At 39.5% G+C, this 15550-nt stretch overlaps 1 protein-coding gene across 28 annotated transcripts in view; it reads left to right on the forward strand.

Annotated features, from left to right (window-relative positions):
* The window catches only part of PLEKHA5 (pleckstrin homology domain containing A5), a 175802-nt gene that overhangs the window by 135789 nt on the left and 24463 nt on the right, over positions 1-15550 (forward strand). For 8 of the 28 annotated variants that reach the window (XM_035127637.3, XM_088652439.1, XM_088652432.1 and 5 more), the window contains 5 exons: positions 1492-1956; positions 6696-7164; positions 9193-9279; positions 12758-12877; positions 13660-13713. In XM_035127637.3, coding sequence (XP_034983528.2) covers positions 1492-1956; positions 6696-7164; positions 9193-9279; positions 12758-12877; positions 13660-13713 — 1195 coding nt within the window. The remainder of the gene's footprint in view (positions 1-1491; positions 1957-6695; positions 7165-9192; positions 9280-12757; positions 12878-13659; positions 13714-15550) is intronic. The other 20 variants (XM_088652431.1, XM_088652440.1, XM_088652433.1 and 17 more) reach the window with 7 other exon arrangements.

Below are 15550 nucleotides of genomic sequence, written 5' to 3' on the forward strand. Positions count from 1 at the left end.
TCTTGCACTATTTACTATATTGCCCATTATACGTTGGACTTGGGAAGCGGTTTCTTACCCTACTGTCCGCACAGATAAGATGTCTCTCCCCAGAAAGAAGACCCTGGACAATATAGCAGTGAACTGTAAGGGAGACACAGAGATCTAAATAAAGACCATTATTTGTGGCGCAACACCCCTTTTGCTTGTATTTATTTTTGATTCAGATTTGTCATGGCCAATGGCTAGTAAAATAAAGTTATTTGGATTGAATTATCACTAGCATGGGATATCACCAATTTCTTTATCTCTGCTGTGTTCAGTCTGTTGCTGAGATTTCTGTTCTTGATCTTTGGTGTTGCTTTCTAGGGTTTCATCCAATGCTACAATTCTGTTCATACAAGAGACTTCCATGTCTGCAACAGAACTTAGCATACCACCCCTACACACCCTGAAAATCTTCTCCAGGGTGTTGCGGGACTCGCCAGATCAGATATTGGGGATGCATGGGGAAAGGGGAATGGGAAGTCATGTCAGTGCTATCAGTTCTGGTGATATCCAGCATTGGATAGAATCCTTGATCTATTGTACAGCATACAAATGTAATAAATAAATATTAAACACTGGCATGCCCTACCCCATATGCTAAATATAGGAGCCCTTCTGGATTCATTTTGTCAAAATCCAAGGTATATAATATCATTTTATGTGATGATTGCGCAGTGTGAGATTGTGTGTTGCATGTATATTGCATATAAGCTCCTCTCACACAATATTTAGAAATGCTCGGGGCAACGGGAGTGTGCTGTTTGCCCCACCCCTGACATAGATGTCTATATGCATGGGAGTTGGAGTCCTGGTCATACACATAGAGATTTATTCATGTAGGCTTTTCTGTTGAAAATGTTTGTGCCTAATGCATGGACATCAAGGGCAAGGCTGGGACAGGCTGCTCATTATTGGGATAGGGCCAATGGTGGATTCCCATGCCTCTCTCTATGAACATTGCCCCTTCATGCAAGTAACCTGTGAAGGAGGCTGTAGACATGGGGAGTTGATGCTCATGTCTGGACATCCAGCAAGTAGCTCAGTGATGGGTAGCAGAGGTAGACACAGTCCTGATCTCTCATCATGCTTAGGCCAAAGGATTGTTCAGGATCATCCCTTGTTCTCTTCACTTCTTTCCTTTGTTCAGAGAGAACTCAAGCAGGGAGCTTATACCATGCCTTAGTAGCTTTTCTGTTTGGATGCAAATATATCAGTGTGGGTTCAAAGTTCAATACTTTTGTTGAGGTCTGTAATCTTGTACCCGATATGGCTGCCTAGCTTGTAAGTGCTGCATGAGTTGCAAGAGTTTGGATTAGATGACCCTCAGAATCCCTTCCAACTCTATGATTCTTTGATTCTAAGACTGAAGAAATTGCACGCTGCTTACTAAACACGCCCAAGTGTACCTGTTTCGGCATATTTCTAGTGATGTTGTTCTCCAGTGTGTATTTCTTTCTTTTTTAGAGCAGACAAGATGACTGCTGAAAACACACCACCTCGTGAAGTGAATAATATTGCAAACCACAGAGTGCTAATTAAGCCAGAGGCACAGAATAATCAGCGGAACAAAGAAGTGAGCAAAATGGAAGACAAAAAGGCCTTAGAAGCAGAAAAATACGGATTTCAAAAAGTTGGGCGTGATAGACCTTTAACAAAAATCAACAGCGTAAAACTGAATCCTTTGGGGTCAGAGTATGGGACTTTGCCAGCAAACACAGTTCCACCAGGACACTACAGGCCAATTCATTTAAATGGGTCAGAGAAAGCTGTCAACCTTATTCTAGGAGACTCTGGAGATGGACTCCATCACAACACCATTCACTCACACATAGAATCTGAACGTGTTATACAGAGAACTAATTCAATGCTTCAGCTGGAACAATGGATTAAAATACAGAGAGGAAAGGGGCAAGATGAAGAAACAAGAGGGTAAGTAATTTCAGAATTATTTGCCAATCCTGACTTCTTAGTCTCAATGTATACTGTGACCCTGTTTAGTGCTACAGTAAAATCTTAACTGAAGCGCCAAAGGATTCCTGAAACGATCCTATATTACCTCTGTTGCTAAAATATAGGATTTCAAACAGCATCTCAAGGCCTATCTAGAACTTAAATATATTTTGATTTATATTGTACTCTGTCCTAAAGACCTATAGACTTCTTTTAACAATCATGTAAAAAGTTGGGCATCTTTCCCAGGACGGCTGTTCCAAGCGCAGACAACAAGGTGCCTTCCAGTTGTTACTGGACTAAAGCTTCCATCATCCCTGATTATTGGCCCATTCTGATTGCGGCTGATAGGAGTTATAGACTATCCGGAGAGCACCACTTTGGATATACCTGGTCTATTCCCCATTTATCTACTGCTCTGTCCCGCTTTTCATTCTAGATTTATTTCTTTCATTAAGAAGCAAAAGTGGAACCAGTCATCAGAAGACTTTCCCTGTTGCAACTATTAAACCCTCTTGTATCTCATCTTAATATCAGTAGCTTGGTTAGTACCGGTAGCTCTTCATAGTCTCAGAAGTCTTTCACAAATTTGCTGATGATGCTGGGAGTTGGACTTCTTCCATGAAAATCATGCATTTCTATGATGAGCTTATTATTATTGTTATTATCATCACTATCATCAACATTAAATTTATTACCTGCTGTTCACCAGCAGGTCCCAGGATGGGTTACAACAGGGGTTTTTTTAAAAAAAACTGTTTTAAGTTGCATAGCTCTGTTGCAAACTTTCTCACTCCTTTCTCAGTTCAGCAAGGCAATGATTAAAATGTTGAATAGCCTTTTTTCTTATATTTTTGTAACAGAAAATACTGTTGATCAACTAAGTTTAATAAACCAATGTATGAATAAATCTAATTCCCTCACACAAAGAAGGGTCCCCCCCCCCCCCCGCTTTGTGTGAGTGAGAAAGCAAGTCAGGGAGCAATCAGTTATCTGTAATTTCATGCTATAGCTGAAATATGGTTAGTGGGTTCCAAATAAGCCAGAGTTCAGAAACCATCTTATATGGTTTCATATCCTCGCTTGTTCAGAAGCCAAAAACCATCATTCTTGGCTCATTTCCCAGCTTCTGTGAAGAGAGGAGTAATGTGATGGTATGTTGGTGTAGAAGGTTTTTTTTTTCATATCTCTGTTAATTAAGCCAATATATGAACATCGAAATGCAATCATTAGGTCTCTTTCAAATTACAAGCAGTGGCTTGGCTTACACATCATGCTAAACTGAGTGAAGTCTATGCACAAATGTGCAGACTACCGAAAGGAAGATTGCAGCTTCTTCGTTCCTCAACTACACTGATCTAGGCCATAGTTTGTTTTAGGGTGTCATCAAAACCGAGACTTGTGGCTTACTTCTGTCTGGATTAAGTATGAACTGTAACCAAGGTTCATTTCATGGTTTACAGTTTATTGTTTGTACGGGAAGCCTAAACCACAAACTCAATTAGGCTCAGTTTGATGCACCAGCAAAACGACCATGGATGAGCAAAACAGATGCAGACTCATTCCCCAGAATATGCACATGTGTGTGAAGTCATGGCTTGGCCGATCACAATGTTCAAAGCAGGCATGTGCCTTTTTATACTGTGGATGTGTTAAAAGTTGAAAATTTATGATACCAACAGAGCATTTCCAATACTTGTTTAGAGTGTTTTAATGCTGTGACTAAATGATTGACACCACTAAGTACTAAGTAGTGTTAGGATGTGAAATTGTGGTTCTGCGTGAGAGCAAACCCTTGGCAGGAATCTGAACAGCAGTGCCTAGTCATCATTGCTCAGTTTTTTAAATGTAAAATATTGCACTCCAGCATTACTCTTAAGTATCTAGAAGTGGCACCACAGTATCCCACCTTCTTCTCTAACTCCCAGCTCCCAACGTGAGTGAAGACTCTGGTTCCATAGTTTGCTTTGGGAAGAGCAGTCACATGATAGGTCAAGCAAAACATTGCCAGTCCCCACTTCTTTAAATGTAACTTGTACTTGAAATATCACTTTCATGAGTTAATGAAAGGCGCTAAGAAGTGTTTGAGATTTCAAACTTCAGTTACAGTTGCACTTGAGGAGAAGACAACAGTTTGAGTTATATTGGTTGTTTTCTTGGGATATTACTCAATTTGGCTTTATTTTGACGTCCTCACTTCGGAACTTAGTTGGCTTAATGTTGATGAGTATCCTTTATCCTGGGTCCAATAGTCACTCAAATATTTAATTTTTTTTATTAAACTAAGTCTGCACAGAGGTGCCCTGCGATTCTTAGAATGTATTTCTCAACCCATTGTACATTTTTATCGTACCTCCCAGCTTCCTCCTCTAGCCGTAACCATGTTAAGTTTTCCTCCCAGTTTCAGTGGGGTTTTAATTTATGTGTTACACGTGGAAAAGTATATATATCTTAAGGAAGGGTATGCATGCATATAAACAAAATTTGATAATGACATTTTTTTGGCGGGGGTGGGACACAACCCATACATGGAAAATTAAGATCTATTAATAAAAGGCATAACTCTGCACTATGGTTTACTTTGAAAAAGTAAATTAATGTGTGAGGGGGAAGGAGGAAAAGCACAAGTGCACAGCACAGTCCCATTCTCCAAACCATGATTATGTGATCAGAAACATTATGTTCATTCTGGGACACAGTGCTAAATGTGTACCACTCAAGGTATATAATAGAATGAATCGAGTATTCCCAGAAAGAAGGGGTAGGAGTGGAATATTTTACATTTCATCACATGTTTGCATTAAATGGTTTTGTTTTCAATGTAAACAGGCATAAGAACTATGAATCTATCCCAATTTGAATTCTTTTTAAAGGTTTTGTCGTGGTATTATTACATTGGCTATAGTCCCAAACAAACTCATTCCATTGTAGGAGTTTTATAACAGCAGAAGCTATTCATAAAACATTATTAACTGGCAGGAGCCAAATCCTCTTGATCATGGAGAACATATTGTTAGTTAAATATGGATGAAGTTGTTAACACAGGTCATATACTTAGAAACGATGGCTTTGTTTAAAGTTAATTTGTAAAAGAGAGATGCCGGGGTTTATGTCATTATTTACTGCTTTGGAATAAATAAATTCCATTCTCTTTGAACATACTGCGGGGATATTAAACCTTTAAAGCACAGTACTTAGAGCAATGTAATGAAAGGAAGTCAAGTTCAGAAGCACAAATATAATACAAATAGTAGAAATGAGATAGAGGGAACCTCTTTTTTACTCCCTCTCCTATCTAAGCCAGCAAATTGTCACTCTCACTTGGTTGCCGATGGTGATTAGCAGTTGCCTCAAGGCAAGTTGCAGATAATGCAACCCTTTTTAAGAAATAATACCAATATTGCAACTGTCTTTATCCTGCCTCTGCATAGCCTCAATTCAGCTTTCAATGTTCAAAATTCCCTTAAAAGCACTTGGTTTTTTTAAATGCCTGGGGCTGTACAGCAGCGGAAGGCAGTGTTCAGCCTTGTGGAATCTACTTTGTATTTTACTAGAACCCCAAGATCCGCCAACAGGAGCAAGGTGTAAGACTTAGAATGAAAGAAGATGAAACCCTCTAAGCTGCTAACGAGCACAAAAATTTGTTTTACTCCTCCCACACACAAAAATAGTCTTAGTCACCCTCAGCTTTTTTTATCCCCCCCCCCGCCCACTTACCTGCAAGCATACCCAGTGCACTGCCTTCACATGAAGCTATAGTAAGGGAGAAATGAATCAAATGGACTGGAGCTTTTGGCCAATTTGAAAATATATAATTAATTGAACAGGTCATGTATTGGCCGCAGATGGCCAACTGTTCCATAAAACTAGTTCACCACACCATAATTCTGAAGGAGGATTTCATGGTTATTACCGGGAAAGAAAGAAAAATAGTCCTTGAAACTAAGAGATGTGCAATGTATCCCATAGTATAAAAGGGAAAGGAGATAGAAGGAAGCTGGTAAACCTTAGGAGAGATTAGCAAAGCCAGACATTGCATATGTTTAACTGGAGAAGACTCATTTTTATGGCTGTGCAACCTCCATAGATTGACTACAGGTAGATAAGGCCTCTGCATTTCTGCACGTTTTTCTTCCCTCTTCTTGTTGTTGTGGCTGCCAGAACAATCATTTTCCCTTAAACACATATGCATACACCATGAGGAAGCATGGCTGCTGCAGCATTAGTTTCCATCTAAGCAGTAGGGAAATGGGACTGATCATGGCCCCTAGATCAGTAGCTATGGGATTTGCAGAGTCCCCAACAATGTGAATACTCCTTTTCACCATACATATGGGAAATTGTGTATTTTGGCTGCCAGTAACCCAACTTTCCTCCAAGGAGCTCATAGGGTTTTCCCATCTTATTGCCACTGCTGTGTGGGCGATCTCCTCTGTGGCACCAGGGGAATCTCAGCTACCTCTTTCAGGGATGAGTGCATAGATGGTTCTCCTTGGATACAGATAAACCCAACTTAAAAAAAAGTCTATTACAAGTGACATGTTGTGAGTTTGACTGCTCAGCCACAACAGATGTAGCCTTAGCAAAAAAAAGAAGAGGGGTTACAATAATTTTTGTTACCCTCGAGATACTGTAGACTAGAGAAGAAGAAAATTAAATGTTGTTTATTCCTGTGCCTACTTACATTTTGAGTTACTGAAGGAGGATTCTTGTTTCAGCATAATTTCATATCAGACATTGCCAAGAAACATGCCAAGCCATCGACCCCAAATTGTACCTCGATATCCAGAAGGTTATCGAACTCTACCAAGAAATACCAAAACCAGGCCAGACAGCCTCTGCAGTGTGACACCCTCTATTTATGACAAGTCCCTTGGATCACTGCCAACTGAAGACAAAAGAAGATCTATGCGAGATGACACCATGTGGCAACTCTACGAGTGGCAACAGCGGCAGTTTTACAATAAGCAAACAACACTTACTAGACACGGTACTTTAAGTAGTCCCAAAACCATGATTAATATATCTGATCAAACAATGCATTTGATTCCCACATCACCTTCCCATGGTTCGATAGCAGGTTTCCAAGGATACTCACCTCAGAGGAACTACAGATCAGAAGTGTCCTCACCAGTGCAAAGAGGTGATGTAACAATTGACCGCAGGCATAGGGCACATCATACGAAGGTGAGATGTTTTTATTGTTTTACTTCAGTTACTATGTGCTATAAAATGTATAACTTGGAACTATAGTCTTTCCATCATGTATTGATATTGTGTGGCTCACAGAAGAAATACCAAATATAAAGCTTCAGGTTAAGAACATACAGTTAGCTTTGATTTATATGCTAGCTCTCTCTGTGATAGACAGAACTAGCATATAATTGAGAAAATTGCACTAGGAGTTAATGGGAGTAGAACATCTTAAGGGTGGGTTGAAAGATAAAGTATTTCCGTTTCATATGCCAGTGCTTCCTCTGACATGAGATGTTCCCAGGGCTTTTTTTTCCCAGGCAGAACTCAGTTCTAGCACCTCTCAGGTGGGCGCCATTGCCATTATAAGAGAACAAGTGAGTTCACTGTGAGTTTTGGCACCTCTTTTTCTAGAAAAATGGCACGGGATGTTCCCAAATAAACAGCTGCTTGTTCGAAAGGACCCAGCTAAGCCTCCCACCTCACCTGAGCAGTTAGCATGTCTGTGACAGATCTCTGACCCTTGAGAAGTCCTTGCTTGAGATCTTCATTTGAGGCCCTTTCTCACATTGGCCCATCCAATGAAGCAGGGCAGGCAGTCACTAGGGAGAAGGCCTTTTCAGTGATGGGACCATCTTAAGGTTTTTTTTAATGGGCCCGTACACTGTCCAGAGGACAACGTTTTATGTGCACTATATAGATGCACAACAAACAAATAAAATAACGAACTCCACATCTGTTGTGTAGGTCCCACCCATTCAACCACTTATCCAATAGCATAAGAACATAAGAAGAGCCCTGCTGGATCAGGCCAAAGGCCCTTCTAATCCAGCTTCCTATTCTCACAGGGGCCAACCAAAAGCCTATGCTGAACCCGCAAGTAGGACCTAAGTGCAGCAATGCTCTCCCACTTGTGATTCCCAGAAACTGGTATTCAGGGTCATACTGCTTTGAACAGTGAAAGGGAGGCAACATGGGCATTGTGGCTACTATTCGTTGATAGCCTTTTCCTACATGAATTTGTCTAATTCTCTTCTAAAGCTATCCAAGGCTATGGCCATTGCTGCCTCTTGTGGTGGCAGATTCCATAGTTTAACTATGCACAGCATGAAGAAGTATTTTCTTTTATTTGGCCCGAGCCCTCCAACATTCAGTTTCATTGGATGGCCTTAGGCACTTGTATTATGAGAAAAGGAGAAAAACTTTCCATACCATGCATAATTTTGTCTATCATGCCCCTCCTGGCTCACCTTTTTTCCTAAACTAAAAAGCCCCAAATGTTGTAACATTTTCTTATCTTCTCCCATTCATTTCTTCCATGTGTACAAATAGGACAAGGATCTGATATTATGTGCATTTTCCATTCTTTGCATATATGGAGTGTATTTATTTTGTGCTTGAACATCTTTAGCCTTTTTGAAAGTACTGCTATTTGAGAAGTTTCCCTTAAGACTTTTCCCTTGTGCAACATTTTTCAACCCCCAGCTTCACACTTAATGGGTGCATTGCATTGTATATTGTTCTGAAATCACAGGAAAAGTCTTAAGAACATATGATGGGAAGGAGCTGTGTATGTGTCTGTTTCTAAAAAAGCAGCTTTGCCAAGAATTAGGACAAAACGTGTCGTTTATTCAGTGCATGAATGTGTATAAACGTGTCCTACTTTAGTTTCTGGACATAGCAGTGGCTTTTAGGAGAGCACTCAGTGGCTTTTTAAAAAGCAGTTAATTAGGAGCACTTAATGGTACAAACTTTAGTGAATGGAATACCTTATTAGTTGGAGTTGGGGCTTTTTGGACCTTCGAGGGCATTTTGACATTTGCAAGGTTCAAGCTGAACGTGTGGTGATTTAGTGTATTTCTGCTGGCACGTTATTAACCAGAACCTTCACTTTAGACACCTTTCATAAACCCTAAGTTGACTTGGAAAATCATACTTTAAACTCAACATTTAACCTTTGGTTTGAAAAGCTTTGACAGGCACCCCGAATTATATGTGCACGGTTTTGTTTTTTCCCCAAAGCAGCATGTCTTTGTGCCTGACAGAAGGTCGATGCCAGCAGGTCTGAGTGTACAGCCTATTACTCCCCAGAGCTTGCAAGGCAAAACGGTGAGTGGCATTTTTATATTTAGCCCATCATTTTTTATTTAAGAACAACCCATAAAATACAACACGTAGCACAGTGACTACTCTAGTTATAGAATCTGTATTAAATGCAGTTTCCATCTTTGTTTTTGCATTAAATTGAGGTTTTCCTTCTAAACAGTTTAAATCTATTTGGATGCTGCATTAAATTTTACAAGAGTAATCAGATAACCTTTTAATTCAAATGCTATTCGTACTATATCTGTGAGTAATTTGTCTTTTTGAGCAATGTAAGTATTTCATTTTAAATATCTCTAGAGCAACAGCAAGGCACCTTTAAGATTTTATTGTTGTTCATTTCACAAATTGACCTACCATTAAGTTGTTAATTCAGTTGTGGAGGGAAAATACCAATTACCAGAGCTTTTCATTGCTGCAGAATGGAAGTTGCAGTTAACTAGGAAATTGGTGCTGCAGGCAGTTTATTATACATTGTGCTGTCTTATGAAAGGAAACTATCCATCCACTAATTGCACATTTTTATTCGCATCATTAAAAGTATTTTACCATTCAATACCTAAGGTTTAGATGAGGGATAATAGATTTGAGCAAACATTTTTGAGAGACCTTTAACTCAAATATGACCACTTTTACTAGCTGAAACCTTAATTTCTTCCAGGCGATTTCTCTTCCCCCTCATTTCTTAGTAAATAATGTTTTTCCAAGTGAAACACCAATGAGTATATACTGTATTAGGGGAGTGTAGGTTAATCATTATGAAACCTGTTAGCTCTTGAATATAGGAAAATTTCCTGCTCCCTCTGCTGGAATTCATTTAACACTGCCAGTTGCTAAAACCATATGCCAAGGAATACTTTCAGTTCATTACTTGTAATATATAATTCAGGATTTCTGATTATTTGGCTTATCAGCATCACTGTTGAAGCCCTTTTCCAGAACTCTGTGGGGGCCCAGTGATGTGGATGCCTGAATAATAGACCTGACCTCTCATGGTTTATATGTTAAAGAATGTGTCACACGAGTAGTGGAACATTTCCATGGCCTAAATGGAGCAGTCCCTGGCTCAGAAAAATTTTGTGCATGTGATAGAACTCGCTTAGGTCTTTCACATATACAAAGCAAATTGCTCCATTTGACATCTCATGACAAAAAAGTTGCTTTACATAATTGGTTGCTTTATAATTATGAGAGAGCTGATATATGTGTCAGTATCTGAATTGTAAGTTAAGCTCAGATTTCAAGAACTGTTAAGAACTGAGGACATGAATCTTTGGGATTTACTAGCTAGTAATACATTGGGATAGAGTGAGGGAACAAATTTCTGCTTGAGAATCACATTGGAAGTTGCATTCATAGGTGGGTAAAAGTGGGCTGAGTGATGCACAACTCATACTTTTGTTCAGTAGAAATTGCTTGTTTATGTCGTTTACATACAAACAACATACAAATGCCAATGGTTTTAGTTGTTTCATGTTGCTTTTATTGAGGATCTTCACTGTGCACTTGCTTCAGAAGAGAGAAGTGGGCAGAGCATCACCATATTTAAATCTAGGGAATCCACTTCCACAAAAGAGCAGTGATGGCCACCAACTTGGATAGCTTTAAAAGACGATTAGACAAATTCATGGAGGATAATGCTAGCAGCAGCTACTAATTGTGATAGATCTGTTCTACCTCCATAGTTGGAGGCAACATGCTTCTGAATACTAATCCCTGAAAACCACAGGTGGAGAGAGTGCTGTTGTGCTCAGGCCCTGCTTGTAGGATGCCCAAAGCTAGTAAGGAATGCTGCAATTACAGGATGCGCTTCTTTGTTCACCACTGCTGCAAAAAGATGGTGAGCTGAATGAAAAGGCACTGTGACTGGTCCACATGCCACCAGTTTCCCACCCCTGCATTAGGAATACATAAGAATAAATTACAACGAAGGGTTCCACTGTAAAGGTGCTTTGTTCAGAAAATTAAATAGATGTGGTCATTGTAGGAGGAGCTGTCTATGGAAGGCTGAGGTCAGAGTGCAGGTTGAGTGGGAGCCAAGGAAAGCCTGTACAACAAAGAGAGAGTACTTTGGGGGTTGGGTAGACCACGTATGAGTTATGAAGATTTAGTCAAGTGTTAAATTTGGATGAGATAAAAAGTGTACTCCTAAGACAGGAGTGGGGAACCCATGGTCTTCCAGATGTTGACTACACTTCCCATCATCCTTGACTAGTGGCCATGCTGGTTGGAACTTATGGGAGCTACTAAACATCAGGAGGGCCACAGGTTCCCCATCCCTGTGCTATTGGCTCTCTTCGACAGATACAAATCAGAACAGCATGGAGCACTGACTCTGGGTTGCATCCAATTGTGTCCCTCCACTGATGGAAGCCTCCTTAGTTCAGCTAGCAGATGCTTCCATTAATGGAAGTGAGCAGAGGCAACATTTGCTGATTTCCCATTCCCTCTTCAGCCCTGAGCTTCCTTAAAAACTGCCCCAGGTGGTTAGGGGGATCTTAGTGTGGTAGGTGGCATGGGAGGGGGCTGCAGGAGGAAAGGGAGCTTTGTGAACATCAAGCACACCCCTTTTTAGTCTACAGAAGTATTGGTGGATCAAATCAAATCCTTCCATCAGAAGATGGACACAATTGGATAAAACCCTATATTAGTTAAGAATTTAAATATATGTGTAGCTGCTTTGGTTTAAGGGCTGCAGTCTCCTTCCTTTGCGTGAGTGGAGGCTTTTGGGTCAGTAGCATGGAGTTCCCCCAGAATATATTTGGCTTGGGCTAATGGTATTACAGTACTGTTCTTTAATTTTTCCTTGATTCTCAAGCATTTGGATCTTCCTATTCAACCTTCAAGTTCTAGCATGTATAATTGTGTTGAAAAATCTTAGATGTGTTTGGGAAATAGACTCTCAAAAAACCTGCTGTGATTGCTTTAAAGGAGAAAAAACAGAAAGTGTGTTGTGTTTTGGATCTACAAACTTTGACAGTGTATTTTTACAATGCATACTTTTAGTAAAAGTTGTATGTGTGTTTTTAATATTTCATTCTTTGTTTTTTCTTTGGCCAGCATTTGAAAAAATTACTCAGGTGCTACAAGACTCTTCCTTGTTTCAGATACCTTAGTTTCTGTTGCTATCCAATTCTTTTAAAACATACCAAGCAAAACTTGAGTATACCCAGCCTCTATATTTCGTGACCGTGGTGTGTTTTTTCTTCCTCCCTTCATGCAATATTGCTAGCTTTTGTGTGTAGAAGTTATTACCATGAGTTTCAGAAGCTTTGCAGTTTTAAAGCTCTTCTCACCTCCTCTTAGTTGAGTTGTATTCTATTGGCAGACATTGTTGATTCCTTTTTATTTTGAAGAGGTTCACACAGTTTAGATGTAGCATGATATCCACCATTATCAAACACAAGTATATATCTGAAGTCTTGTGCAAGATAATGATTAACCTATTTTCCACTCTTTGGCTTCTCATACGATACTCCTTCAGCCAGAGGAGCTCACGCTGCTGCTTATAAAGCTGAGAAGGCAGCAAGCCGAACTGAGTAGTATCCGGGAACACACATTAGCACAACTCATGCAACTAAAACTTGAGGCCAGCAGCCCAAAGGTCAGCTATGAAGTGATGTTTGTCATGTGCCATCTTCACTTATTCTTAGCCATTCATTAATCCAAGCTTGCATTGTACCATTGGTGCCAACCTCCTCTAATGTAGCTTTTTAGAGCGTCATTGTTTTCCTGGCATCTGTGGTGGTCTGCTATTAACCCTTTGAGTTCTAATGTGGATGTTGAATACATTGCAACAAAAAAATAGGAATGCATTCAAATACATATCACTTTAATTGAGTCTGAAATTTTGCAAGTTACGCAGATTACACATAAATATGAAGCCCAAGTAGGTAAGGGTGGTGATAAATACAATCTACCATAACCATTTCATTTTGTTTTCTCATCTTTGAAATGATTTATAATAAGCATTTAGAAGCAGAAAATGCACACAAATGTATCAAAGGGTTTATAGTTGTCTGTGTAAATTCAACATGACCATGGTGGTTTTTCTTAATTTTGTTTTAATGTTACGAAGTTGTTTGTGTGGCTGATATTACTAAATCTGCAATTGCAAACTAATGCTTTATTACTTTTCAAAAGCAGATGTTTGGTTATAATTTTGCTTCCTTCTGTCATTGGAGTATTGATTGGCTTTTCAAAATATGCTAATGCAAATTCTAGGAAGACCAGAATTCAATGTAATTCTCGCTTGGATTAATATGACAATATAGTCTAAAGGTTGAAATTAGAATTTGTAGTTCTCTTTCTTTTCTGACTGACCTTTTCCACATCTTCATATCTGTCCTTTTCTTCTCTCCTTCCTCTTTGAATGCTGCTTGCTAGAATGAGATTCTTTCTCATCACCTTCAAAGGAATGCCATATATTTGGATCATCAGGTGGGATTCATAGCTTATTCTTGTATATTTATATCTGATAACATGTTGACACTATTTTTTATCATTTAAACTTTTTAATGGTACTGTCTCATCTAAAATTTTACAGGGCAGGTGGTGAAAATGTTTCTCCAAGTGCAGATAGCACAATTTATATGCAAAGGTCATTGTTCTGTGCCATTCATACTCTGTCCTAATGCTGCAGCTTGTCTGCTAAAATAAAATGGGGTCCAATATTTGAATGGGTTCAGTTATTTACATGTCATTGTTAATGTGAATGCAAAATGAATATTTTAAAAATAATCCTAAAAATTTAGTGTTTATCACAGTAGCTATACCTGGCTTTTGTCTACCTCATCTCTGCAGTCAAAGTCTAAATATATACAAACATTTAATGTAATGAGTAAGGATATACTTCTATCATAGCCATCTATTTGGGGGATGGGGAGGGGGAGGAATACTTCAAAAAACCTTTGCACAGAACTTGAAAACTGCATATCTGCCCATTATTTTTTGCGCCTGCTGAGTTGTTGGCACAGGAATTCGGAGTTCTTTAGATTTTCTCAGTTCCCTTTATCTGCTTCCCGAAATGAGAGCATGTATTCACTTGACACACCACCAATAATGCAGCGCATTTACAACTCAGTCCATGGCAGCTGTGCTGAGGATGAAGTGCTTTCCATCAAGCAGTAGCACAAAGTGGGGTCATCATCCACTTGTGCTGGCACATGGCACCATTCCCTGTTTTTACGAGCTGCTGCCAACACCCAATCTCTTCCTTTTTAATTTTATTTTTTGATCTAGACATAATTGGTTGATTCTCTGTTTTATACCACTCTCATATGCATAAGGATAAAATTGTATTTGATAAGGAATTCTAGTTTCTTTTTACTACATAACTAGGGATTAGGAGAGAGTGGACCCTGGGATTAATCATTCATTCTGGTAGGAAGTTCAGAAGTATCCCTGAGTTCATTTTAACCAGGTTACAATAGCCATAAAAAGGTAAAGGGACCCCTGACCATTAGGTCCAGTTGTGACTGACTCTGGGGTTGCGGCACTCATCTCGCATTATTGGCGGCGTACAGCTTCCAGGTCATGTGGCCAGCATGACAAAGCCACTTCTGGCGAACCAGAGCAACACACGGAAACGCAGTTTACCTTTCCGCCCCACTGTAGCGGTTCCTATTTATCTACTTGCACTTTGACATGCTTTCGAACTGCTAGGTTGGCAGGAGCTGGGACCGAGCAACGGGAGCTCACCCCATCGCAGGGATTCAAACCGCCGACCTTCTGATCGGCAAGCTTTAGGCTGCGTCCCTACAATAGCCATGTTTAATGATAAATCACAAACTGATTCTATCTGCCTGCCACTTGGGCTTGTTATCTAGCTGAGTCAGAGTTAAATGTACAGTTGATGTGTAATTTAATATAAAAGCAGCAAAATCTGAGATGCTTGATTTGTATTCATCTTTGAGCAAACTGAAATATTCAAGCGTGACAGTGCATGAATTTATATTCAGTTCTGTCTCTGACTGTAACTGCAGTTCTGAGCAAAAAAAGGGGTGATATTTCTGGGCCCTTGAATAATTTTTGATCATGGAAGATTTTAGTACCGGCTATGGATATTCTTACAAAGGGCATTGTTTCCCATTCTGCTATTGGAGCAGCTTATGACCATCAGAAGGATTTATAGACTAAACTTATTAGAAAATCTACCCTAGGTTTGGAATAGTTAAATTGTAGTGAACCAGGCAAACTGTTTAACTGCAATTTAACCTCCAGAGGCTACTTGTATGCATGTGAATTCTCAGCATATGGAATTCTCAAGAATCAAAAG

Source organism: Zootoca vivipara, chromosome 9 (assembly GCF_965207765.1).
Source record: "Zootoca vivipara chromosome 9, rZooViv2.hap1.1, whole genome shotgun sequence".
NCBI classification, from domain to species: Eukaryota; Metazoa; Chordata; class Lepidosauria; order Squamata; family Lacertidae; genus Zootoca; species Zootoca vivipara.